This window comes from Gymnogyps californianus, chromosome 1, assembly GCF_018139145.2.
Source record: "Gymnogyps californianus isolate 813 chromosome 1, ASM1813914v2, whole genome shotgun sequence".
NCBI lineage: Eukaryota > Metazoa > Chordata > Aves > Accipitriformes > Cathartidae > Gymnogyps > Gymnogyps californianus.
The window spans coordinates 153,213,747-153,240,928 of NC_059471.1; the positions used below are offsets into that span (position 1 = coordinate 153,213,747).

General features: G+C 43.2%; 1 protein-coding gene across 1 annotated transcript; it reads right to left on the reverse strand.

Moving 5' to 3' along the window:
* Window positions 1-25,048, reverse strand: FAM180A (family with sequence similarity 180 member A). The gene is made up of 3 exons (XM_050915329.1): window positions 24,973-25,048; window positions 1,353-1,453; window positions 1-342 (listed from the first exon to the last, which is right to left on the reverse strand). Exons 1-3 carry the CDS (start codon window positions 25,046-25,048, stop codon window positions 1-3), a joined length of 519 nt encoding a protein of 172 aa, XP_050771286.1.
* Between the last annotated feature and the right edge of the window lie 2,134 nt (window positions 25,049-27,182).

A 27,182-nucleotide genomic window follows, 5' to 3' on the forward strand; every position in this document is an offset into this window, starting at 1 on the left:
CTATGATGGCTCTTTGTTGTATGGCAACATCAAGTCGTGCTTCAGGGCTTTGTAAAGACTGACAAAGGAATCAGCCCAAGCCTCTTTCTGGTGCCCCTGGGACTGAGCAGCCCTGTAGGCCGTGTAGACCATGGTCAGCACTGTCCTTTCAAAGTCTTCTTTCTTGAGGACCCTTGGGTAGGAAGACAGCCTGCTAGTCAGCCTGCGGATCTCTGTGATGCTCTTGGGGATAATCTCATTGCAGATGGTGTCAAACTCAGCAGCCTTCCTCAGTGAAGCGAGCTCCTCATCTTTGATGGAGATCCTCTGACCTTTGTCAATGTCAAGCTCAGCTAAAAGAAACTGGTACAAAATCAGAACACAGAAAGCTATTTATCTTCTCCAAGAGACTCTAGGCAGAGTAAATGTGAATTAACAACATGTCCTTAGGTTTTTTACTTTAGGTCAAATGGAGTCAAAACTCTCATTGCACTGGCTGGAGGTGGGGCAGACCAGAAAGTTTCTGTGTGAATGTTGGACTCCGTGTTACCTATCTAGGAAAATTAGAGACAGGCTATGGGGAAAGGAGAGAGGAAAAGGAAAAGGCAGGTAGTCTTCTGTTGTCTAAAACAGGCATGGGTTGCTGCTGGTGCCACATGGGCATTAGAGAGGTGGAGACAGCAGCACAGCTGGGAAAGGCCATTTATCCTGCCGGGGATAGCAGTGGTGGCCTAGCTTTGTGTGAGAGCACACAGCAATGGTTTCCCAGTCCATCTCCCCTGTTTGGACATCCAATCCCAGTTTCCCAAGGTGTGGGATAGATAGATTTGACCCATGCACCTTCTTCAGGTGGGCCACTTTCCCTTAGCTAACCATATGACACTCTTCCAGACTGTGCATTACATCTGCAGTCTCCACTGCTGTGAATGAGGGGACTGGAATAATTTTGAAGTGAAACAGTCATGCCCTTGGGATTACTTTGCAATGATAGATACTCGCGGCTTTAATGATTTGAACAAATAATTTGGGACTGAGACTTAGACCAAAGAATTTAAACGCATTGTGTTGTTAATATGTAACTGTTCTGGAAGAAAGTTACTTTCAGTGGAAAGCCATTTGCTCTGGTTTTCACTTTGCCTGTCAGTGAACTAGAACCTACATTTGAGGTACTGCAGGCAACTGCTGCCTGCTTAAGTGCTGAAAGACCCAAGTTTGTCATATATATGTCTGTTCTCTCCTATTAGTTGAGCTATTACATAGTCAGCTGGGATGAGTAAAAGTGACATGAAGACAGATAATGGATAACCCCAGTATGGACAGTAACCCCAGTCTTGGTTAGGGCTTAAGGTACCATCTGCTCCCATATACTGAACCTCATAAAGCAGGACCACATCTTCCAGCGAGTTTTGTAGCACTGGGTTAAGGAAGGCAGCTGAGGACCTCTTGAATCGCTGAGCAGCTGGGAAAAGCATAGCTGGAAAACAGTAATGGGAAAAGAGAGGTTCCACAGGGTGGCAAACACTGAAAAGAAGCAGCACTTTTCAATAGCAGATTCAACCAAAGAGCTGCCTGTTGCAAAGACTTACTGTACAGTATGACTTCTCATTGTAAATAAAATGGGCAGCACGAACTGCTTTGACTATAATCTACTACGGATGGAGGTTAGCTGTTTGTCCTGTATCTATACAGTGTCTAACACAGAGTGGTTTATAATCCAAGCCTGGGACTCTGAGGTGCAGCCACAGTGTAAGGAATAATAATGATAACTGCAAAATCAGCATTGCCTGAAATACATGTTCTTCTCCTGGCTCTGCAAGGGGAAATCAATACTGACCCTCAACAAAGCCTACTTTCTTCGGGCCATTCTCCTACTGTCACACATCTAAGACCCTACATTTCTCCTGGTTTCAGCTGTCTAAAAGTTGATCTCTCCTTAGTTTTCAGAGACATCTCCTCCAGAGAGTAGATCACCTTATCTGTCCTGGGCATATATGTCTAGAAGAAGTGACTCCCCCTTTGGAGATGCCTTAGTCTATTCATTGAGCCTGTTACCAGCTGAGACAAGACAGCTACATTCAATGAGGTGAATCCCAATTTATCACGACTTTAATACTTCACAGTGTTGTAGCTAGAAACAACAAAGTCTACTATGATCATGTATTTATTCACCACTGTGAAGTGCACTACAGATATTGTCTCAGGGAAATGAGACAGAAAACATACGTATAGCCCCTGAACTCAGCACCCTAGTGAGGTAGAACGTTTGTGGAATCAATGACCTGTACAGTCCGGAGTATAGAAAACATCTGATGCTACATTACAGACCACCTAAATGCTTTGAGTTACTAACTAGGTTACTAACTGGGTAACTAAGTACTATTAAAAGGTGTAAGTTCTTTTCAGAGCAGAGGCGAAAAACTCTGTTTTGTTTAATGTTATGTGTATATGAATTAGATGTTGATGTTTAGGTAACCATAGTTTGGATTTGTTGGATTTTTTCTAATACTCAGGAACAGGAAGGGGTTTTTTAAAGCTGTGCTTATGTGACTGTTGGTGCATTTCCTCATAAACTTCACTTCTCAACTTTAACTGTTGTTTACCAATAGATAAATTTGGAAATCAGTTAAAAAAAAGAAAAAACCCCACCTTTTGAAAGGTATTATGATCCACCCCTCAAAATTTAGAGTTCTACAATTATGAGTATCATTTAATACAACATGCAGCTTGCTTTGAATTTCTGAAAAGTTTCATCCCACCCTCTCTCTATCAGATTTTTTCCCATGAAATATTTTTACTAGATCAATTTTGTCTTGTTTTGCCAAAGTTCTTGTGATGATAGATTTTGCATGCTGCCTGTAGAAAACCTGAACATCACTTAAAGCTCTCTCTGCTGGGCATGCAAAAAAAAGCTGGAGCAACTGTAATTACTTTATGGAAAAGCTGTCCCTGCTCCCTGACTACATGGTTCCTCAGACAATTTGCCTCTTTGATTACCCAAACAGATCACAAATATGCAGTTCCTTCCAGATTCTGTAGCCTAAATGCAGTCCTGTTTCCTGGGCCATTGCCAACTGGTGACTTTGTTAAAGTTTGAGTTGTTAATGACATATAAGTTCTAGTAATGCAAGGAGAAAGAAACCAGGCCCTCAGAGATTGTGTTAATTAGGACCTTTACTATCTAGCATAAGGAAAATTAATTGGGATAATACTAGGTATGAAGTAATTCATGCCTGACCCAGCAAAGGGTATTTTGGCCTTGAATTAGCTCGGGAATATAGTATAGGTAAAATAGTTTGTTGAATTGCAATAAGCATACCGCAGCTGGATACTACTAACTGTAAATGCATCCTGCAGGGATGGGCTTCAGGCATTTTGGTAAGACACCTGCAGAGCTAGGTGCTTCCTATTGGATCCATGTGAGTTTAGATTAAAACTTGTTTAAATAACCGAATAGTACTTGCAGAGTATGTGACTAAGAGCCTGAAGGAATGAATGCACCTAGTAAAAGAACAGATATGTTGAAAAGGACTTGGTCTCTGCAGTAGCCTTTCCCCAGCACGATGCCTTTACCACCCGAGCATCTTGTCTGGCCCAGCTGAGGAGGTGGAGAGTTTGAGAAAGGTCACAAGCTGCCTCGAGATTCTGCTCTGCGAGAGTGTTTGCCTGGCTGACCACTGACAACTGGGGCTATACCCATTTTCTGCTGCTGCTCCATCACTGATGTTCACCCCGCTTGCTCAGAGCTTTGCTGAGACACACTGGAGCTATTCCATCTTTCGCTCTTGGCAATTCAAGAATGCAATTGAGTACATGTGAAGCACTTGAAACTTCAGGCACTAATTGCTGAGTAATTAAAACTTTTATTACCGGGCAATTAAAACTCTAATTACTAAGCAGCTGGCAGAAATCCAGTCCATAATGATGACGATTCATTTTTTTCTCTTTTAGATGCCCTTTCAGGGGAAACAGCCTCAGAGTAGAGTACCTCTACATATGCAGATGGTTTACATCTCAAATATTCCCTGAGCCATGGAAAAGGTATCTGTGGCATCTTGCTTCAGTGCTCTCATGCTTATTGTCATCACACTGATCGCTTTTAGCTTTCAGGCCAAGTGCAGATTCCCACCATGGAGCTAAGTCCATGATTCTGCCCATCACCGCTCACCCAGAAAAGCCTCAGTGAAGGACTTGCATAAAAATGAATGCCATAATGGCAGTGTTGATAACACAGGGATGTTTTAGTTACTGCTGAGCAGTGCCTACACAGAGTCAAGGCCTTTTCTGCTTCTCACACCACCCCACCAGCGAGGAGGCTGGGGGTGCACAAGAAGTTGGGAGGGGACACAGCTGGGACAGCTGACCCCAGCTGACCAAAGGGATATTCCATACCATAGGACATCATGCTCAGCATATAAATCTGGGGGAAGAAGAAAGGGGGGGATGTTTGGAGTGGTGGCATTTGTCTTCCCAAGTAATGGTTACGTGTGATGTAGCCCTGCTTTCCTGGAGATGGCTGAACACCTGCCTGCCGATGGGAAGTGGTGAATGAATTCCTTGTTTTGCTTTGCTTGTGTGCGCAGCTTTTGCTTTACCTCTTAAACTGTCTTTATCTCAATCCACAAGTTTTTTCACTTTTACGCTTCTGATTCTCTCTCCCATCCCACCAGTGGGGACTGAGCGAGCGGCTGCGTGGTGCTTGGTTGCCAGCTGGGGTTAAACCACAACAGTTGGCTAAAAGTGCCTGTCAAAATCTGGTGTTTGTTTTTAAACAAAAGCTGCAGCCATATTTGCCAACTCGTTGGCCTGCTTCTAACTATTTAACTCATGACAGCTTATAAATTTCTTTACGGTTTAAACGTAACATCACATCTGAGGCTGACAATAGCTTTATTTTAAAGATGCTTTCATCTTTCTTAAGAACTGTCCCAGAATTTTCTGGAGCTCATTAGCTAGATGATAAACATTTGTGATCCTCTCCCAGGTTTTCCATGCAGTTTCACTGGTGAGGGTACAGATGTTTAGTTTTGCTTTCCAGTTCACACTCCTGCCCGTGATTTCCCAATTGCTGCCTGTGATGTGTTTGCTCAATAAGTACAGAGCATAGCTCCAGGAGTGCTCAATCATCTGTGCATCATCAATGCCCTTTTCTTCTCCTAGGAAAAGGTATGAAGCCAAGTGCATGAATCAGGCCCTGTGCAAGCCGTTCCTCCAAAGCACGTACAGCTCCCCGGGGCTCCAGGACATGAACACAGTTTAAGTGGGATCATGACTCAGTAGGAATTATTTTGATTGACTTCAGGGGCATGGAAAAGGGCTGTCTCATTGCTTCAGTGGGACGCCTTTCATGAAGGACAGGAGGAGCAGAGGAACAAGAAGGACTTGTGGGCCAAAACTCCTGACTCCCTGCAAGCAAAGCAAAGGAGAGTCACCTCTTGGCGTTGGAAAAGGCAGTGGCCCAGCTGGAGTTGTCCTATAAGCCAAATTCAGTCAGCAGGCTGCCAGTTGTGTCCTCCTGTCTTAGATTACTAGGGCCTAACTCTACAGAAACTTATGAAAATCATTTCTTTGGGCATCACTGGCTTCCTTGGACCAGCCCCCTGTTTCTGGGAGTGCAAGGCAGGGAGCGGTTGCACAGGCAGCAGCAGTTCCTGTTCAGTGATGGACCTAAAAAGGAAAAGCGATCTCTGAACCTCCTGTATGTGTTTGCCAGCAGTTGTAACAGGGATTAATAGGGCTCTGCAAAACCATATCCTCTCAGACCACCACAACCGTCTTTTTACTGCAAGCTCACAACCACCCCTTAGTAGCGAGAAACTGCTACAAGCTCAGCAGTACATCCAGCCTGATCCCTCACAGCAAAAGTTTTCCTTTCCTGCTCAAAGCTTTTGAAGTCAGGACTCCTAGACCTCAACAGAAAGAAGTTAATGCATCCCAAACTATAATGACAGCAATTTCTCCCTATTTGGTTTTCTCTTATTGGTAAAGCAGGGAATAAAAGTGTTTACTACAAAATAGTTGTTCAGTGCTGTGAGTGCATTTGTGCATGGAAACAAATATGCATACTACCCCCTAAATGAAAGGAAAGGAAAATGTAAAACTTTGTAGGTTATTGTTCATAAAGGCATGGCAAAGGATGTAAAACATTTTTTTATAAATTCATTGGCTGTTGTTGTTTTGTTCTGTCCTATAACACGCCCAGATGAAACAGAGCATTTGAATTATACTCCAGTGGTGTGAGTTTTTCCCTAGCCTAAATATCACATAGCTAGAAAAGCAAATAAAAAAAATCCATGGCCATGCTCAACCTTTTTTTTATGCCAGCTTCTGCAAGAGTCAAAAAGGCCATCTCCTGGGCCAGGTGCATAACACTTTTAAGCTTGCTGTTAGTCAGCCTGGAGCATATTCTGGTTCCACTAGTGAGCTGGAAATTTTCCTTGTGTCACAACATTTTTCTCTAACATGCTTGGAATTTGCACTAAATGGATCTCAGCACACCCAGGGGCTCCTGTCAAGAGAAGACATTTGTTGATAACATGATCACAGATTTTCTCACTAGCACTGACTTCTTTGAAAGATGAAGATGATTCTTCAAGATAAATTCAAGCATGTGCCAAAGCAAATGAACTCAGCACTGTCCACAAGGTGATTGTATAGGCAGACACAGCAGCCATGATAATGCCATGCAAAAATTATGAGTGATCTAGGCTGGCTGAACCTATTTTGTTGCAGAGACTGCTGGGCAGTTCCTAGAAGTGATTGTTGCTTTGGATCTTCTGGCAAATGCCTAAAATGCTCACAAGAGGATTTTCTTTAACAGTATATGGGAAGCATTGTTTTGAACTCAGCCTCTACATTTCTCCTTGACCATGCACTGCAGAAGAGAAGAGGACATGAGTGTCAAAGTTTGCATACCCTTGATAAAGGCTTTTTGTTTCATGTTCCTCTTTGATCACCTTGCTTATGAGGGTTTAAATCAGACCAGAAGTACATTTTATATGTAAAGAGTTTTATTTCTGTTAGATGACTCTTTGGTGCGTCCTTATGCTGAGTTGCTCCATTGCGAGAGTAACAATTCACTATCCCCAATTTACTGCCTCAGGCTAACTGTGAAATACCTGTCCTTACCATCCTGCAGTCAATTGAAATCACTAAATATTTTGCTGCCCTGAGCAACTACCTGCTTTGTGCCTGCAGCAGATCTTGGTACCAGAAGCATTGCTTCCTCCAGGGTGAAGTGGTGTTGACCTATGAGAGGTGTGTAGCGGGCAGTGCAAGTAGTAATGTAAATCACAAAAAGTGCAGTGTTAGTAAGAAGTGATGAACAGGTTTTATGCATAGTAATCCCATCCTTCTTTACTTCTTGTCCTGCACTTGCCTCATCCCCAGCAAGATGCGTGTTCACCATCTGCAAGATATTTGTACTGCCCTGGGCCTGCAATCGCTGCCAGGGCAGAACCTGAGCTTTGGCTGGCCAGCCCTGCAGCGGAGCGTGCTCAGGCGTAGCTCCTCTATGCTTCCTGACTTTTGCTTTTCTGTATCAAAACTGCTATATTAGAAATGATTGAACACTTTGCCCTAGCACAGGAGAAATGGAAAGAGAGGGAAGCTGGAGGAAGAATAAGAGGAATAAAATAAGAGAAACACACACAAAAACCTAGAAACACAAAGAAAAAACACTGCAGTGCTATAGGCTAGCTTCTGAAACTTGTATCTGGAATTGCAGTTACTCACATAAGTAGCTCCCATGACAACAAGCGCAATGCAAAGGCTTGTGCATTCCAACTTTTAATACATTTAAATCTTGATTATTGGGAGATTAAATCCCAATACCCGTTAGGAGAATACAGCAGCAAGATGGAGAAGACATTTTAATTACAAACCAACATGAACTAGCACATTTTTAAAAGCAGCTACCAAGAGAATTTGCCTTTTTTTACTTTCAGCTCCATATCCTTGCTATCTTAGCTCCTAAGACAAAAATTAATAGTGGCAATGGTCTCTCTTTATTCCTGCCTGTTGGCTAAAAGTGAGAATACATTTGTTTCTTCTTTAGTTACAAAAAGAATTTTTAAAAGAAAAAAGCTCCATCTTGAAAGTCTAATTTTTGTCAATAAGGATGTAGGAAGTAGATCTCCCTACAAAAGCTGGCAACAGGCAACACTGTTCTCAGAAAAAAAAATCGGTTTAAACCACTTAGAATTAATAACAGATTGTATTCAGTTCCTTAGTTCATCACATAATCAGTTTTTTCAAAGTTACCTTTTACTAATTTATCTCCTTTTTAAGAAACACACATATTCTGAAAGGGTGTCTCAGTTCCATAAAGCAGAGCCCACTCCAATCTACACTTCTGCACTTCATAAATGTCCTGAGATGTGTTAGATTAGATTAACGTGCAACAGAATTTCTATATAAAAGCTAGAGTGGTAATAGCCTTCCTAGCTACTTGGCATGAGTAAGAAATGTAAAGGTGTATTAGAAAGACCAAAAACCCCTTATGTTTACAGAAATGGATATTGCTAGAGAAGGAAACGGTGCATCTGAGCCTGTGTTTGTGAGAGGCGGAGGATATTTTTTTCTTTTATGATTTAAGTAAAATGGTTTCAAAGATATGACTAGCATCAACCAACTAAAATGGTCTGAGAATTTATTCTCTCAGATGGAATTTCCATTATGCAGCATTTTGATCTGCTCCCAGCCTGGAGCAATGTATGCTGTGTTATTTATTCTTCCCTTGGTCATAAGGAGTGGGTCCCCACCTGGAATTATCTATGCTCACAAAAAAACATGCAGTCAGCCAAGAGAGGCCTTTAACATGCTGGAGTAAAGTTGCTGCAGAAGGCATGGAGAGAAAAAATGCACACAGAGAAACTGAAGGAAAGAAGAAGCAAATGAAATATATTGTTATCCTTCAGTTTGCTGCCATATTACCAGGAACTGGGGATAGGCTATGGTGAACACTGTATGAGTGAAGGGCAGCCATAAAGAAAGTAAATATCAACCCTGTTCCACAGGTTTAACACAGAGGCAATAAGCAATTTTGGTAACACAGGAAATTCCAGGCAGAGTTGGGAAATGAACCAGTGCTTTATATCCCTGCCTTCATTGCAGGGTCACCTCTCCTTCCCCACCTGTGTTGCTCACAACAGCCGTTATGCAAGGGGAAGACACAAAGCAATCTTAATTAAACACATTTGAAAATGTTTCTTACAAATGAACAAGTGAAGGGATATAATGATGATCCAATCTACTTTCATTTCTCCCAGGAAGGAGCAGAGAAGGGAAGGAGCGAGGGAGGGAAGAAATACAGCCGCGTGTGGGTGTTTCAGTGCTGAGCCGTGGGGAAGGACCCTAGGAGCACAGCGAAGATGACTCTCGTGTTGAACAATAGAGCGAGAGCAATGGAAATCAGAGCTCTGCTTTGTGGGAAAAGACAGAGCTGCAGCAGCTCCCAGAGCTCTATGCATCATGCTATTGCTGCTCTGAAAGGAAAGCCCTTCAAAACCAAATATCTCTCTCTCCAGTTCTCTGCCCTTTTTATATTAGCATCACAGAGCCAAAATGGGTGGGCTTGAGCCCTGCACCACCTCCCAGGTACGTATTTACACAGACCTGAGACACTGAGCACAGAGGAGAGGCGTCCAGTAGTTAAGAAAAAAGCACATTTTGTTGTACTTTCTTTTTCAGTCGGGCTTCCTTGGTTTCCTGGCAGGCAAAGGTGACTGAGTAGCTAGGGTTTTGCTGAGGCTGACCTCATCACAGCTGCAGCTGCAAGGTGCAGTCTGGCACGGCTGCCTCCCAGTCAGGCTCTCCCTCCTTCCCTTTGTGCTGACACTGCTTTGTGTGGCCACACAGTGAGCCAAGCCAGGGATCTGTCTGGTCATGAATGAAGGGCAAAAGCAAACCAAAAAAAGAGAGGCAGATTTTAGCTGTCACACTCCCCATCACAGCTGCTACGCCAGCAGTGCTCCTACATGTGAGAAACTCCCAGTGCAAGTGTGGTCCAACTGCTCTTAGGACATTTGGTGATGATTCAAGTTCTCAGATGACATAAGGATGGACATCTGCCCTGGTTAGGAAAAGCAGAAGCCCTTGCTCATGCCTACACACCCTTGATCTAACCACCAAGCTATGGGCTCCTTTCTGTGGGTGGCCACCTCAACTAGTGTAGTCATTGCTCCTGCTAGAGGTGAGGATAGGCTGCAGGACCACTAGCTGCCAAACACTTCTTTCCCTTCTATGCTTACATCCCCCTGAACTTTTAACAGAGTAAATTCAACTGGCACAAAGAATATCTAAAATTTATTCCGAGACTGGATGGTGAGAAAGGAATCAAAGGTCCAGTTTGAACCACAGACCTAGCAGAGAGCACTATGAATTTTATTTCATTATCATGAATGACAGCTCACATTCTTCAGTCCAAGTATTAACTGTTGTTATTGACTAATTCCATAAAATGTCTATTCAGAGAGTAGGAACAATATCATGTGCTTTATCTAAACAACAAATAGTATGTAGATTTAGGAGCTCTCTTTGAAATTACCTTGCCTTTTTATCTGGGAGAATGGCAATGCCCTACTACATGCTAACAAGAGAATTAGCAGATTTCCATCTCGTGATGTCTTCCAGTTCGAACTGTCTGCCTTTTCAGAAAATATGCATTAATGAAACACAATGCATTGGATCTGTTGCAAGGGACACTATGTGAAATCCCGTGCAGGTGGCCAAATAGAAAAAATACATGAGCATTCTGACTTTAAAATCTATGGCCATATGATCTGCAGATTAAGAAAAATAATGAAGGTTTCTTGTTATTGCTGATTGAATTGTCCTCTGCTGAATTATCCTACAGGAACTGTCCTACTGAGATCATGGAGCTGTTAGTTGAGGTGAAGAAAAACCGAAGAAATGATGGGGACCTTGGAATTACTCACTTAAGCCATCTGTGAATAGTTTCAACTAGCAAGTAAATTCAAGTGTTTGACGGTGGATCTAGGAACTGTTATTGAACTGATAACAAACTATTTATTATTTTATTCGTGTATGAACTGCTCACCCACATATAGTAGCACACATGCGAAACAACAAGCTATTCCTCAAACTTACTAAGTATCAATATTGCAGCTCAAAACCGAGGAGGAATAAACATTATATTGACCATTTCTTCTCCCTCAGATTAGAAAGAACCAGAATTGTCTTCCCCTTTCCGTCAAATCCCCATCCGAGTTGAAATAAATTGTTAGGAGGAGAGTACGTAAATCCTAGTTTTCTGCTTCCTCTGCTGTGGGATTTCACTTGTTCTTCAAAAACAGGGAAACCCCAGCTGCCTTTCCAGCTGTTCATTGAGCTCCAAATGTCAGTGCACCTGCTGCTGGTTTTCTTAATGACATGAATATGTGCTGGATGGAGAAAGCGTATAAATCAGCCTTGCCCAATAAATAAAAAGCAGGGGGATGCTGGGGTTTTATTTGTGAGGAAATGAGTTATTTCTGGAGACAATGCCTTTTCAAAACATTGTGTGTTTTCTAGTAGTGATGATAAAGACAAGAACTCTGAGAAAGTAACTCAGAGCTGAAGGTGGATTCAGGTATGTTTCTGAACTGGACTGGTACAGCTGTTTTGCCACCTGAGCAGAACATGAAGGGTGAAAAGCTGTGCTGTATCCCTGGGTAAGAGGCAGGGGAACCACGTGTCTCTCCTGGAGTGGTGAGTGAGGGTCACCATGAGAAGGCATCTATTCTGTTAAGTTCACACCTGCATGAATGTCTGGGCCCCATTATGTTAATTTCTGCATCTGCATGAAAATAATATTAAAAAATTAATGGAACTCAAATATAATCATCCACAAAATCTAATTGGTGGATTTCAGTGCATGCAGATGCAATGGTGGGCCAAGACAATCTTTGTGATATTGCTGGAAACAGCAAAGAAATCTGAAGGATGAACGCAAAATGGGTTATTTTTATAGCTGCCTTCCCCACTTCACAAATACACATATGGGATTTCCATTTTACAAAGTTGCCATTTTTCCACTGTTCCTTGTTATTTCATGCTCTCCTAAAGTCTGACTGTTCCTAGATCCTTCAGGCTTCACAATCTGCTGAAATAAAGCTGAGACTGACGTACAACTGGATTCACTATTAAATACAGAAAGCCCTGCCAGAACCTTGAGTATTGCAAATTGCTAAAGGCAGCTGGACACTGTGGATGAGGTCCTCAGATGACCTGAGCTGGCACCACCAGCCCTGTGATGCTGCTCTGCAGGCAGCCAGGTCACAGAGAGCCCTGTGCTGTGAAAGGCACGCTTGGGATCAGAGGGAAGAGAAGAAGGTTAGATTCAGGCTTACAGAAATCTTACAGCCAACAAAATAACCCAAATATCTTGTTTTCTGAGGAGTCGGACCTGAAAGGCACAAAATGCTGACAGTTGCTCCTGAAATAGATGGAAATTCAAAACTCAACATCCTTCGCTGCTGCAGTTCCTGCCCCTACGGATGCCATCTCTCAATGGCTCCCAGCCCAAGAGGACCCTGCCAATTTGTCCCATGTATTTGATTCAGTGCTGTTCTTCCTTACCATACATTCTCTTCTCCTGGAGTCTTTTGAGCTGAACTTGTAAAATAGATTTTGGCTTACAGGAAAATAGTCTAAGTAAATGTTTAAGGAAAAAATGTTAATGATCTCATGCTCTAAACTTAGGAAGAATAAATTTGGAGAAAGGGAGGAAGACTTGATTTCCAGTGAAAACCTCTATCATGTTGCTGACTGAAACCAGCTGGGAGTTTATTCTTTGATTTAACTCCTCTCTGCATGGGGACTGGTAAAGAAGACATTATTACTGTGGAGAAGCACTTTAGATAAGCTGCTGTGATACTCACGTTGTCAATTTCAACCTGTCTTTTCCTGGATTTGGGCTTTCTTCTTACTAATTCAAACACTCTGAAGCTTGCATAATGAAATGTGCTTACTTAGAAAAGTTTTTGCCAGCATGTATACACTCTGTGGGTTGTCATTATAGACTGCTAATGAAAAATCTTTTGGTCAATCTGACATCTGTTGTCTTGTGCCTAGAGAAGCGCTCCTTGCAAAAACTAGACTTTGTCGTGTGGTAATTCTGCATGACAGTTCTTCCCTAGCTTGGTAGTGATGATGATCTCCGAGGTAAACTTATAGAGATCATCTGGTTATGAACATGTGATTGATATTGATCTTATGTCATCTTCATATGACTTCCTTTTGTCATACTACGGGAATTTTATTACTGGTCTTTGGCCTATAGGTAAGAGGTAATCATTGTCTGAGATACTGGAGCACACTAATACAACAAGCTAACCATTTATAGGGGTAGAGTGACATTTAGCATGGCCACAAAATAAGGCAGGGACTACTTATTCCCCTATTTATACTTCTAAATGCTAGCCCCGGTAATCTTTAAGTTCTATTTTGACCTCTGAGCAGTGCGCAGATATTAAGGATGAAGCAGAATGCAAACTAGCTTGTCATGGCTGAGCTCCTCGGACACACTGGATTGGTAGCTGTTACCCATTGCATTGGCTTACAAAGAGAGGCTGGCGCGAGTGCTCCAGTTTGTTGTGAAAGGGACGCTCAGAAGGTGATTTATAACTTTGTTTAAATAATGCATGCGCTAATTTGTCAACGAAAGCACCCATAAGGGAATGCACTGGGTTTTGAAAACAGATAAGTAAACCACAATATGTTCAAGTAGCTGCTCCCAGCTGAATTGCAGTGAGAAGGACTAGCACTCTTTTCCACCTCAGTGGGCAGACATTCAGGGGGTGCTGAGGTCCAGCCTCGAGTTCAGCAGCATTCACATACAGAGGCATCAGGGGAGATACATCTGCTTCTTTGAGAGATTATGTCTTGTTTAGCAGCATGAATTCAACCAGGAGTGAAAAGCTCTTGGGGGACATCATAGATGGGTCTGAAAAGCCAGCTGGACATGATACACACTTCCATCTTTAATCATGTAAATAGAAAGGAGGGAGGGGTATAGAGTATTTAAGACATGTGACGAGTTGATTACTTTTACCTCACTGTCAAATTTGTGCAAGTAGAAACTGAGCTCTTTGCCTTGGTGGTCGTATTTTTCTTAAGAGCCCCCATATGTTCCTTTGGAGGATATATGTGCACATGTTGTTCAGCTTTGGAGTTCACCTCAGCCGGACCACGCTGCCTGTGAGCAGTGTGCACAGAGATTAGGGCTGACATAACCGGATGCGTGCTGGATTGATGGTCTGTGGCACATGCAGTTAGTCATTCAGGATTTGAAGGGCATCCAGAAATTCCCAGCAAATGTCCAACAGCCTGCTCCCTAAATACAATTTCTGGCTGGAAAAGGACTGTCTTTCTAGGGAAACAAAATTTCTTATGGTATCCCTAACACTTAGCTATTTACCAGGCAGGCTCTTTAAAGACAGACTTCTTCATCAGCTGGAGCACACAGCATTTCCCCGCTGTGAACATGAGAAATACAACACGATGGCAAGACAAACCCCTAGTCTGTGCGATTGCCAGCTTGTGACTGCCTCATCTTTCTCAGTCCCATTGCTAAACATCTAAATCCCCCTCTCAGCTCTCTGCATTCCTGGTGGATTCCCTCCATCCACAGCATGCAGCATTGCCCAGACCTCAGCCAAGTGGCTGCTGTCTTCCCTCTGTGCAGCAGGGCTGGCTTTAGGGAGAGATGGGGCACAGTGAGGGACAGGGACCCGGTATGGGAAGGCAAGAAGGTTAGATAACGCAGCTAAAAGCCCCAAGCCTGGGCCAGAAAGCAGGTTTCGGCTGTTCTTGATGGTTGACAGAGGACACCTGGTATCTGTAGTCCACTCATCAAAACTGGGATCCTCTGAGCTGAGCTCAGACACCATGCTGCCTGTTCGTTTCACCCTGGCTTCTCCCAGGCATCCTGTGTGGAAGCAGGGCCACATCATCCTTCTCCTTCTGCTGGAAAGCCCAACACAGCAGTCACGCACTGCCTTTTGCCACTTGAGCCTAAATGGGCCTGATGATTGTATCTGATTTTTGTTGATTGTATCTGATTTTTGTTGATTGTATCTGATTCCTGTTATGGGACACCCCAGGGTGGAAAAATCTTTGGGTACTTTTCTATCCTTGTATCTTTGTGAAGACCCAACTGAGCTTTAGATTTGCTACAAGTCAAGGTAGGTCAGCCCCTTTGAGCTCTGTTTGTTAAAAACTCTGGTGGTAGAAGGCAACAAAACAAGCAGTATATACGTTTTTATCATTAGACTTATTACCTTCCAAAACTTTCTGCCAAATTGGCATGGCAATCCAGAAAACCAGAAGTTGCTGCGACTATGACAAATGAATGGTTTCACTTAACACATGCTGTACTATATTAGGATGTCTGCAAGTAGTGTTTGACTGGAAATGGAGTTTGTTCAGTGCCAAGCCATGAACAATTCCAGTAAATAAAAATGAGGCATGCCTTAAAAGTCTTTTGTTTTAGGAGGGGGCTTAAGATATGAACAGTTTCCTCAGACATAAAATCTGTGTTTAATAAATAAATTCAATAAACAATTACTTCGCGTTTCTTCAGAGCCAGGCGTAAACAAAAATGTAATGCCATGGCTGTGAGCATTATGAAAACCAGGGAGGAAACTGAGGGCTTGCAGAACTTGACCCATTCCTCCAGGGAGTGATAGGCAGAAACAAGGACTTGTGCAGCTGTGGCACTGTTACTATGACTGCTGTTAATGGGAAAGCTTGACTGGTATTAGTGGGAAATGCTGTAGCCCCATAACCCTGTAAAAGAGCAAGTTTCTTGCAGCTTCCGTGGAATAAAACAGTCTGTTTCTTGGGCAGTGGGAAAAGTCTTTTTCCATACCTACATAGTTTAGAAAGCTCAAAGGGAGGCAAAAAAAAAAAAAAAAAGAGATGTGCAGATACCTCGACATATTGCTGATTCAGTAGCAGTAACTTTAACTTTTATACTGTGACCAGTGGTGAATTGCCTAGACTACTGTATCTCAATATCCTGGTGTGCTGAGAGGCTGGTGGGGACCAGAAGCAAACACGAGTCCTGCTTACGTGAGAAAAAGGCAGTGCCAGCTCCAGAGAAATGCAACCATCCCATGAGCCTGAGAAGCAGATGGGTAAGATGAAGACCAGCTGTGACAGATGGACATCTTCTGAAGGGCAGGTTCAGATGGGGATGCATACCATGCTGACAAGGAGGTGAATGCTACCCTAATCGTAAACGTCTGTGTGCTTTAATCTTTCCCATCCACGTTTATCACATTTTCTCTCTCTCCACACTTTTCCTTTCTCTTCCTCCTTTCCTCTCATTCATACTACTTCCTTCCATTTGCCATTTTCACCTCCAGCTTTTTCTCTATTCTTTCTCAGCATCTCTGCCTTTTGCCTTTGCCTCTCGTCTCCCTCTCTGTGGCTCAAATAAGCCCTGGCAGATTGGAAAGTCTGTACTCTTTCCAAGACAGAGAAGAGATTAGGAGCATCGGCTCTGTTTGGGGCATGCCACCACCTGCCAAATAGATGGAGACAATGAAATCCTAATGTTCTGGCTCACAGCAGATATCCACATCCAGTCCGGTGCAGTTTACTCTCTTCACAGTTAGGCAAAACCTAACCAAAGTGTTCTGCTCCCCCAGTGCCATGCAAGGGGGTGGGGGGTCACGCAAGCATTGCAGAAGACCTTGTGCATTTGGGTCTCCAACACGAGACTGCAGCACAGCATCGCCCTTCCACTGCCCCGTTTCCTCCCAAATAACCTCTGAGCTTTGAACAACTTATTTTTCCCTTTCTCAGCAACTCTTTTTCAGCTACCCACCTGGCTCCTCCTGAGCAGAGAGAGACTCAGCGAGTTTGGAGCGTGGCTCCTGGCTGGTGACCTGTTTCCCTGTGGCCAGGAAGGAATTTCCAGAGGATGAGTGGTATGCATGCCGATCTCAGGGGAACCCGGCAGCTGCCAAACCTAACCGGCAAACTGGGCCAGGAAAGGCCCCACATACGCTTTCACCAAAGGAAAGGAATGTTTGTGGAAACTGGGAATAGTGGAGCTTATTTAACTCCGCTTTTCTCCTCCTCACATTCTTAGTCTCAAGCCCAGCACTGAGCTCGCCCTGCCACAAGCACCATGATAGCGAGACAAGAAGAGCCAGGTTGTTGCTGCAGCCTGGAGCATCTCAGGGGGGGATGCTACCGGCTAAGGGTTAGCCACTGAGTAGGCAAGGGAGCCCCGTGACTTGTGGTGCAGACTCAGGCTAGTTTAATGTCTCTGAATGAGCAAGTATGCCTTGGGGGATATATCATAAAGCTGCCGTAGCAACAGCAAAATAAACCAAGATTTTGGGGTAATGAGAGACACAGGGACAATAGACGCATACAGGATCCCTTCCTTGGCTTTCTTTCCTTCCAGTGGGAGAGAAAACCCCATAGATTACTGTCCCCTTGGGGACTTTTGTTTGTGTGTCTCCCCACAAGCGTTACTTGCAGCTTTTCCTCAAGTTGCTTTTTTTTTCCTTTTTATGATGCTTTGATACATTTCGTCCTCTGCTTCCTACCATCAGCTATCCATGTAGCTGGCCTGCATCAGCTTCACCCATGCCAGTGCCATTTTGCTGAAAAATACTTTAACCAACAAATAACGTGTTTGGGCTGGAAACTTTTAACAATTAGACTTACTACAGGAAACCAAATTCCAGATAATTACCAGGATTGTGGCCTCACTCCTGAGAGTGGCAAAACTCTCATTGACTTCAGTGGTGCTGGTTTGCACATTTCAGTGCTTTTAAAGCTCAAACAAGAACCAGGCTGGTTTGACAATTTCAAACCAAGACACTCGCACAGCTCCCTGTTTTGCTGCAGCCACATCTAGGTACCTAGCTAGCTTCTCTGCATCTTGGATGGACTCAGCTCCCTTCAACAGAGCCACCGGGGTGCAGAGGGAGAGTGCCTGGTTTTGCAGAGCACTGGTTCAAGGTGGGTGGAGGCTGTGCACATGGGCAAGCACCAGTGTTCATCTCCAGCACCCTAGGCCGGCCCTATGGGTCCTGCCTTGCCTTGAACCTGAGCACAGGCACTGTGTGCAAAGTTAATTGCTCCACCACTCAGTGCTTTACCTCAGCAATTTACATCTTGCCTGTCACTATCTGAGTAATCAGAGCCTCTGCAGCCTGATGATGTTCATTAAGACCTGCTGACTTTCCTTTCAATGACATTGTACTATTCAGTACTTCTGACAGGATTTCTTTCTGCCTGAGAAGTCATTATGCTCCTGCTGAATCTGGCATGATCTACCCCAAGAAAACAACAAAAGCACTTTATGCTTCAGAAACACAATAAAAAAAAAAAATCACCACTGTTAAACACATACAGGACTACACACACATAGTCATCCTGAAGAGAACTGGGGCAAGTTATTTAATTACTCCATGCCTCACAATGAAAAGGGATGCTAACATTTCCCCTCCTTAATTACACTGAAAGTTCTTTGGAGAAGGAAAGATTTTTTTTACTCTGTGTGTCTGCATAATGCCAGGTACCAGTGGGGTCTCTGGGCCCAGAAGTCGAGTATAAGATAATCAGGAGGGGACTCACCAAGTGCTCTACAGTCTTTGCACGAGTACCTGAGTTATTTCATTTGTAACAGAGCTGCTTTGCCTATGGAAGGGAACACTGGCTTAACAGCATGCATTAAGAGCAGTGAGGCGGTTGTTAAACATAAGGTGAAGGGAGCTATTTCCATGTGAAAGTGTAAGGAGGGATTTGAATGGCAGGAGGTGCTTCTTGCTTCTGAGCTGGACTTTGGTTGGGACATGAGGACCCTTGTGCAAACTGATCCGGATCCCATGACAGATCTATACCTGGGACTGAGGCAAATGTATGGGACACTACAGCACGCAGGAATCCTAAAAAAATGACCAAAGTGGCAGCAAATGTCTTACTGACTTGCCAGTCCTCAGTACTGGGATGGAACTGGGATCACTGAGAATAGTCTACTGGTGCCACTTTCAGCTCATAGTTCTCACTTAGTCTAGCACATATCAAAGAGAAAACAGCTTTACCTTATGTGTCTTCCTCTTGTTGCTTACTCAGATTTCCTCAAAATTGTCTAGCTCCTTTCTCTTTTTAACTTTTGATTCCGTCAACCAGTTTATGACTGTATGAGCTGTAAGACGTAGCCATTTTTTGGCTGCTTCCTGTGGTGAAAAGAGCCTCAGAATCACTTAGATCCTTCCATGCTAACAGCATGAGTGCTTTTATAGAGTACAATATCCATCTGTGATCTAAACTAAAATGTGGAGGCTTCTATAATCTATCCTCCCTCTGATCTCATCACAGTTTAGCATCATTGCCATAGAAGAGATTATAAAATTTGATTTTTTTAAGCATCCTTTGTATGGCTTTCAGTTTCAGGTATCCACTGTGAATTCTGATTCAGGGATCATCCTCCATGCAGGTTAAATTAATTAAGTCTGCCCCTAAAGGAGCATTTGGGGAATCAGGACATGCTAGAAAGGATTTTGATTACAGTCGCAGCCCTACCCTATTGGATATTTATCCTATGCAGGTTAAAACCATTCAGACTGTTATATTCTAGCTACCTTTCGCAAAAGCAAGCAGCTTTCCCAGGTGCTAATAACTAATACCTTTTCAGCTCCTTCTTCAGTCCTCTCCCTGCTCTTCCTGCAATAGCACTTTGTTTAATAGTTTCAGACTGCCACCACAGCTGATGCCCAAGGGATCCGCCACAAGGAATGGGAGGGCCATGTCTGCACCGCACAGCAAAGCATAAGGAAGAGATGTCAGAGCCAGAAGCAGTATGACCGTATCAGTGCGGCACTGGGTCCGCCCAGGTGATCCCTGTTGAAAGGCAGAGCTCATTCCCTTGGGCACATGCCATGCACGTGACTATCACCCTGCTGGGACACCAGCTAGAGTCCCTGCACTGTCCTGTGATGTGCAAGGCAGGCAGCTTGCCTCGGCCCTGGGTCTGTGATCTCTGCTCCACACACCATTGCGCCATGCAGATATCCTAGTTGCCTCCTTAGTTCATTAATTCTCAAATATCTTCCAGACCTGCTTGAAAACATATTTTTGTCTTTCATTTCTTCTAATTTCTTAAATTTCTTAAAGAAGAAAATATTCTTCTAATGCCTCCTTCCTACTACTTACAGTGTAGGACAATGTGTTTTTTAAGGATCTATTTTTAGGTCTATAACATACATTTATACTCATCTCTTATACAGCTCTTTGCAAAGCATAGGTATATAAATTGTCTTCTTCAGGTCATCCAGCTGCAAAGCTAATTCCTCTGAATTTTAATCCCAGACTGCCCTTCAGGCAGTGCCTCCGTCTCTTTACAGGTACAGTTGCAATACTTGGTGCAGTAATAATTTGCATCAGGCAAATAAACTCCCAGACCAGGAGAATCCAGCCTACGAACATGCATTCCCAGGAACTGGTACAAACCTATGGAACAGACTCGGGGTAGGTGGGAAAAACCTCTGCAGCAGATCAATCAAGCCTTTTGCAGCTCCAGTGAGGTCACTGGAATGGGACCAACAGGCAGGGTAGTTGGGGCAGTTGAGGCAATTTTCCAAGTGATTACGTGGGAGCCAGAGAAAAGGGAAATATTGTATTTTTTCCATAAGAAGAAACATTCTTTACACAGCCAGGCTTAGACAAAGTTGGCTTTTTTTCATAACGTTTCATGTCTTTCATTGTTTTATGTCCACTACATATTTTAAGAATTGGATAACAATGGCTTTATGGAAATTAAAGGAAGTTAAATAGATGTTGCATTTTAAAAAGTTCTTGTATCCAGTCCAGCTAGTGTAATTTCTTTTTACCCTTGGACCAGACCTTTGGAAACCTCAGCATGTCATAAATAAGCCAAGACCATAACCTGGTATACTCAAGGCCTGCTGGGCATATATGTGCATATGTGTTTGACCATTTGTGTTGTAATTACATGCTGTGTTCAGGCCACATTCCCTTTGCTCGTGCTGTCCAAGCCAAAAATGTCAAACACGTGTTACTGTCAGCGGTGGAATCGCAGAAATTGCCTCAGAAGGGAGTGCCTGGCTGTAAGGATGCAATATGCAGTGGGGGAAGAGAGGCAAATAAGGTCAAAAGGTGTGGGAATGCAGCTCATGCCCTAATCTCCAAGGCACTTATCCTTTGCCTACACGGCAAGATCACCAGCAACCTGGTGTAGCAAATGATCACAGAGTATAGAATATGTTAAACACTGCTTGCTTATAAAAGGACTGGCTGGCTTTCTAGCAACAGCCAGTCTCTCTTTCTCTTCCATATAATCCTCCCTCTCCTGGCACTGGAGAGCTGCCAGCCTGCTGTAGTTAAGCCCACAAACAGAAGCAGCCTGCAAAAGTTGCTCATGTAGCAGCTGCTCCATCAAACTCACAAACTCAGTTGCCACAACACTAGAGCAAATACTAAAAGTTTGCACTGTTGTGAGGAAATCAAGGAGGATGGGCCTTCTGTTCTTCCAAGCAATTCCTTCTGCAGAAAGCCTCTAAGGAGAACAAACTATTCCCCTGGTGTTATGGAACAACCATTTGACTTTCACCGAGCACTAGAGACTGGGTACAAATAATGCACGTGGACCAGATAGATCTGGATGTGACTGTAATACTGCTTTTGAAGTCTGGAAGGCACAGCACAGCCATTCTCCAAAAGCATGAAACCTTGGTGATGTTAATATAGCTAATACATCCTTTTCTCATTCATGGGTGAAAAGAGTTTTGCTTTTTTATTTTGTGTCTTTCAACATCTCCTTTTCCAGCCTCCACTGAGGGGCAAACTTACCATTGCAGCTGCTTCCCCACTGTCCAAGAAACCACAACCTCAAGAAACTGTACTGCATCTTCACTCCCTGAGCAACCACATAGCAAGCATGCTACTGTTCGTGTGCCATTTATTTTAATCAGGAAGCCCTTACAGCAAATAAACTACAGCCAGCTGAGATGAAACGTTCTAATAAGGATTGCCCTAGGGTTTCTCCTCAGGGAACAGGCAATTCTTATAATGCAGATCTGAAGCTAACTTCTGCTCTCCAATGTACTGGTACTCATCAGAGCAGTTTGATGAAAGCAGCTGGGTGGCAAGCAGTGACACTGTCTCCAGTTACCACAGCTGCATGGGGTTTTTTGTTTATTTTTGTTGTCAAAGAACAGGATTTGTTCCTTGGTTTCTCCAGCAAAAACATCTCTTAAGATCTGGAATTCTTATTTGGGACCTTCAGAAGTTAATATGACTTCACCTCTACCATCGCATAGGGAATATCACTCAGTAGACACCTAACATTACCTTTTCTCCCTGGATAGGTTCTTCACAAAATCTGAGAGAGTAGTACCATACAGCTAAGCCTACAAGAGGCTCAAGGAAACCTGAGATGATAAGCAAATTATTTCATCACCACTCAGGATCTTTTCTTTATTATTCTGAACGTGTCCATCCTAGGGACCAAGCTTTGCCTGTGACTTCTGGATCAATGTCCACAGCTGGATCTAGGCGGGCTGAGGAGTGTGTGAGATTTTTAATGCAAATGGCTGAGGAAGTAAAAAAAAAAAAAAAAAAGCTCAGTTTTCCTGCCAGAAATGCTTTTTTTCCCCCATTCATTGATGCTTGCAAAAGCAAAGTGAAAAGGGAGGTGGCAGTCTAGAGTTCCCACTCACCAGTCAGCACAAGTATGTTCATCTTCCCTCACGTCTAGTTTTTTCTTGAGCCAAATCTTAAATACTTGGTTACAAGGGCTGGGCATCCAAGGCTGCCCCAGTGCCCCCTAGTGAAAAACGGTAAAAGCTAGACCTTGTTTTGTCCAATACTGACAGTTCATTTCTATTGCAAACAACTGTTGGTAATTAAAGCAGGACCCTTTGTCCTACTGTTTTGTAAACACTCTGGACTACTAGTCGACATGGAGATGATATGCAGATGTGTCTTCCATTTCCATCAGACCAGATGCTGATCTGTCTTTGCTTTTCCATTGCAAAACTCAGATCAGGAGTTGGGTAAGACTTAAATGACTGAGGTTTAATCCAGACAAGAGTCGGTTGTCATTTGTGGAGGGAGGGAAGAGCTCTGAGTGTGCAGAAGGGTGTGTCGTGCCTCAGTACTCAAATTTCCTCTCAGGTTTCTAAGCAATTAAAAAATTAGGACAGTGCTTTGGCCCTCTAGATACTGCAGATCAGGATGGGATTGGTTGGGCTGACACATAGATAGTTTAGGGGAGTAGAGGTTCTCTGAAGTAGCTATTGTTGAAGGAGTCATGCCTCTAAAACATATTTGGAGCTGAATAGTCCCAGCAGCTGTGGAGAAGAAAACTGGTTTCCTCCTCAGCAGATGTCTGTATACAATATTTTTGAGAACTGAACTCCTTATCACAACAGGGAATGAATCTTCTCTTCTCTCTGAAGTCTCCAAAAACAAGCTCTAGAGATTCCAGCTTGAAAACAATCTGCTTTCCCAAAAGGCACAATAGAGTTCTGATGATTTCCTTTAAATATTCATGGTGATTAAAATCGGACTTTAATAGTTGCATGGATTCCTTTTAGGGTTGCGTTGTTATTTAATTAAAATAAGGGTGTAGCAAAAGTGAAGAACATCCTTAAATAGCATACTGATTATTCCATGGAAGTGAACCCCTTTCTTTTTGCTTTTTTTCCATTTCATAGTTAAGGTGACCTCATTCTTCCAAAAGGTAGGGTTGTTTTTTCATATATGCAGATCTAGTTCTGATTTCCTCACCTTTTTATGTGTCATCCCTGGAAAGATAAACTCTTATCTACAGAATTAAGGGATTTTATGATGACAGTTGGTGTCATTACCTCTATTATACAGTAAGAGAAAAGTAAGGTACATGCAGGTGTAATGACTCATCCAGTATCATCCAAGAGGCTGACGGAAAAGCTGGGGCAAGAACCTGCCATTCTGAGTCCCAGGTCAATGCCCTCTCAGTGAGCCCTCACCAACTGTAAGGAACAGTTAAGCATTCATACAGCCTTAGCAGAATTGCATGGCTCTTTATTGCTTCATTCAGCCATTGCCTCACCTACAAAATCAAAACCAAATCCAAATAGCAGACTAGAAAGGAACTAGCTATAGTGAGGAAGACATGGGAGATTGGGGTGGGGAGAGGGGCCTCTGAAAGCTTGATTTTTTAACAGGCTCCGGTTCCTTTAAATATCTGGGAATTTCAATATCAGAACTAAAGAAATCTTTTGGGAGGTGTTTCCTTTCTCCACTTCCAGCAGCTACCGAACCCATGCCAAATACCAGAGGAGAGAATAAAACAAAAAAGGGAAAGGACATCATCACTATCTTTTAAGCAAGCTTCTCCTATGCAATCCAATAGTCCCAAACCATTTCATATGTTACTGTCACACACTTGAATACAAATATGTCACAATTATATATTGTCATATTGGCAGCTGAAGCCTCGTAACACTGCAGGTAGCTTTCTCTATGTTGTATGTGCTAGTCTGTCAGGGTAGGGTCGTAGGCATTCCTAGGCACCTTGCACAATCCAGGCATTGTTGTCTTTACTATTACCGGGTATCTGCCTGGTGGAGCAGAAGATTATGCCACCTGTGACCGCAAAGGATTTTGCTTAAAGGTTTCATGACCTGTAATTTTTATTAATGCAGGAGAAAAAGGAGAAGGAGAGAGAAAGGAAAAAGTGAGAAAAGAATGTAGTTTTGTTTCTTGGGATATTTTTTATATCTATATTTCTATTATAATAGAAAACATATATAATTTTACCTTTATGCACTTATGTATGTGTATTTTTCTATTAGTCTATATAATTATTTAGCTGACATCCTGTTTAAAGGAGAAAAAGAATTCCAGAGTTGGGAGGGACAAATTGTATATCTATGTACATATATGTATAATGGAACATAATTTCAGACCAAATCTACAAACTTAAAGTTCTCTCTTAAATAATTTTTCATGTTTAAATCTTACCTCTGCTCCATCTGTGGGTCACAGTGGCATGAGCACTGTAATAGAACAGCAGCAGCAGCAAAGTCTTCCAAAGCATCCTTCTCTTTAAAATAAGTATGTCTAGCTGTATATTAGCTTTTCAATTTTCTAGCTCCTTTCTTTTCAGGAATAAATAAATGGCTTTTCCTCTCCCCCTCCCCCTTTGAAGGAGAACCTGTCTGTTCTTCTGAGTACAGCTGAAGTCAGTGTGCAGCTCCTCTCCCAAACCAAGTCTCCTCGGGATCAGGAAACTTACTTTCACAGACAGACTTTGTTTTTATCCACATCTGGAATGACTCATGGTGCATGTGAGTTTGCTGGCAGCTGTGAGAATAAATATCATTACATTTTTGCAGTTGAGTTTCATTTGTTATATGGGCCAGTTGGAATTTATTTTTGTCCAATAAACAGCCGCAAGTAACTTCATTAAAGGACACTCTTGAATCCTAGCTCTGTAGCTACTCCTCTGTAACACAGTGGGCTATACGCTAACCCGTGTCTAAGGTGAAAGCCTCCTCTGGAATTATGTACAGCTGCCCTTGGATGCTTAAGTCAGGGAGTGGGGCATGTGCTTTGCAAGAACATTTTGCTACTGTGATTCATATAATCACTCCTTTATTAAGAACATATAATGCCACGCTTAGACTTCAGTTCTGCAAGACAAGTCCTGGCGTTTTCCTCCATATGGCCAGTGCAGAGCACAGGAAGGTCCAAATCCTTAACTGGCTCTCTTCAACGGTGCTACGGGGAACGCTAAGCAATCCTAAGGACAATTTACAATAGCCAGGCTGAATGTGGAGAGGTGATGTTGAACAAAAAGGCTACTGATGGACGTCACCCTGCTGACACCAGCCCCAGGGAAGACAACACTGGAAGCGTTTATCCCAGAGCGACCCAGCATGGAGGAAGCTGCAGGTATGCACTGTCCCTGGCACAGCTTCATCAGCAGCATCAGGGGGTGCTTCGTGGGAATACAGCACTGTAATAACAGCAGGTTGCTGTGTGTTGGAACAGACCGATGAAAAATGGGAACACAAGGAGTATTTAGCAGAATCAAGGGATAGGGGATACTCCATTTGATGCCTAGAAGTGATGAGTCTAATTCTCTTCTTTTATAGTGAGTGTAAGCCAGGAACAAATCCGCAGACATCCATGAATTTACACTGGTGTAAAACTGGCACATAAGAAAGGAGACTCCAGCTCAGAAGGTATAAATAGAAGAACTAAGGGAAAGGACCAAGAGCTGGAATGACAGAGGGCACTGTGGCTCAGGATTAATGGGCACTGGCAGGAAGGCACGGAGAAAACCTGTTCAGCTCTTGTATGCCTCATGCCAACATCTGGCCTTAGCCTCAGTCCCCTCATTCTTCTCTGTCCCAGCTTCAAGTAACACCAGCTGTAAAGGAAGGAGGAGGGTCAAATAAGGTTGTCTTGCTTAAGGCGAATCCACTTCTTTTCCTACACGTACAGATTTTCCTATGCTCATACTGCCTCAGGTTACTCCCGCATGAACAGCACATGAATGTAAGACAGTATTTCACATGCCAAGGAGATGACAAAAGCTATAATTCAAGCAGAGGGTGGCTAACTAACTCTCGCTATATACTCTTCTTGTTACTATAACATATTAAGGATGGGTCTGAATGCAAGGTTAAAGCTAGGAGTGGGCTCACTCATATGTATCGGTCCAGAAATTATGGAGCTGGAGTAAACTAGTTTTACGTTCCCTAGAGAAGGGGAGAGAGGAAGAGAGATGCCACAAAAGGGTGATTATTCCTACTTAGCTCAAATAAGTCACTTAGGACAGGATGAGTTGCTCTCTGGAGGAGGTGGACCTGGTCATCAGCATGGCCAATTCTGAGATGATGTGCATCAAGACGATTTGCATCAAGAAGGTGCAAGTTGCACCATAGTAAGGGGATAATGACCTGTCAACCACTGAGGAAAATACATTGTGGTATAACTCCTACTGGAAAGACTTCACCCAGTAGGGAGGGCTTGAGGAAGTACACTTTAATTTAGTAAACCACCTTAGTGAAAGCCCTCTAGCAAGCAAACACAGTGGGTATAGATGGCTTCATTAACTTCACTGCATCAGCCTAGCTACCCTGGCACAATGATCTTAATGTCAGCAGGGTCTGTGAACAAGATGTTTCAAAGTCAGGTAGACAAGGGAGAAACAGCACTTAGGA

Excerpts from the sequence above, each read along its gene's own strand:
- FAM180A (XM_050915329.1), bottom strand. The coding sequence starts at position 25,048 with ATGCTTTGGAAGACTTTGCTGCTGCTGCTGTTCTATTACAGTGCTCAT. Across the intron at positions 1,454-24,972 it reads GACCCACAGATGGAGCAGAG|CTATGCTTTTCCCAGCTGCT; the intron begins GTAAGATTTAAA and ends ACTGTTTTCCAG. Across the intron at positions 343-1,352 it reads ATGTGGTCCTGCTTTATGAG|TTTCTTTTAGCTGAGCTTGA; the intron begins GTTCAGTATATG and ends ATTTTGTACCAG.